The 1,074-nt window shown below is 29.0% G+C and overlaps 1 protein-coding gene across 1 annotated transcript in view; it reads right to left on the reverse strand.

Moving 5' to 3' along the window:
* Positions 1–1,074, reverse strand: part of CDKL3 (cyclin-dependent kinase-like 3) — a gene marked incomplete at its 3' end in the record, with an annotated part of 43,318 nt that overhangs the window by 16,497 nt on the left and 25,747 nt on the right. Inside the window, exon 2 of the mRNA XM_008592761.1 lies at positions 561–673. Within this exon, the coding sequence (XP_008590983.1) occupies positions 561–645 (85 nt within the window). The remainder of the gene's footprint in view (positions 1–560; positions 674–1,074) is intronic.

Genomic DNA, 1,074 nt, shown 5'->3' on the forward strand with positions numbered 1-1,074 from the left:
AGAAATATTACAGATAAATCATTGAAATACCATGTGCAATGCTAACCATCAAAATATCTGGGCAGTCAAAGCAGATCATCAAATAATTAAACTTTCATGAAATATATTCTTGAATAAGTTATTTAGCTACCTGGCTATCTATTGTGGGTTTTTTAAAAAAGGAGAGTGGTTTCTAAGTAAATAATAGATTTTCTGTCTCTAAAAAAGCATCTGATTTAACTCCATTATCTAAAAGTCCTTGTTTAGAGGTGCAAATATTTGTAGAAGCCAAAATTTAAAAACAATTTCTAGACAAATTGAAGTACTTTGCTATTGTACTATTTTTCTTAGCATCAACCGTCAACATATGGTTTAGTTATTTGCATCCTGGCAAAGAAAATATTATTTGGAAAAACAGAATTTTCTGCCTTCTTTATCAGCCCAAGGTATCCATCTGCTGCCATCATCAGAACAATATGCTTCCCTGTTCTTATGCAGAAAAGCTAAATTTAAATATCAAGCAGAATTGATCTGGCGATATCTATTTTAGATGTGTAACAGAATATTTTAGCAATACCTACCTACTTTTAAAACAATTTTATGTAGTAAATCCAAATCAGAGCTGCTAGGAAGATAAGGATTTCCAGTGGCCATCTCAATGATCATACATCCTAAAGCCCAGATATCCACAGGTCTGAAACAGATCAGAATAAATCACCTTTACATGCAGAAATACAAGGATACTTCAACTGTTTTGTGAAAAAATGAAATTAAATGATAATACAAATCTTTCTATGAACTTTTTGAAGACTCCTCATATGTAAAATATCTATTCTAAAAAAAAATTTAATAAGATCAAGGTTAAAGAATATTTAAGTGGTATCATTTATGAATTTTCACGGCAGCATCATATGCCAACTTTAGAATATACATTAAACAGTACAACATTTTATTATTAATAACATTAAATAATTTGTAATTAAGTTGCATGAGAAGAAAAGTAGCAAGTCTAGATAAAAAGTAACTAATTCTAAAATTGTTCCAGATATTTATATAAGGATATTATCATAATGGCTTATCAATTAGAATAACTGA

Source organism: Galeopterus variegatus, unplaced genomic scaffold, assembly GCF_000696425.1.
Source record: "Galeopterus variegatus unplaced genomic scaffold, G_variegatus-3.0.2 Scaffold8297, whole genome shotgun sequence".
In the NCBI taxonomy this organism is placed as follows: Eukaryota; Metazoa; Chordata; class Mammalia; order Dermoptera; family Cynocephalidae; genus Galeopterus; species Galeopterus variegatus.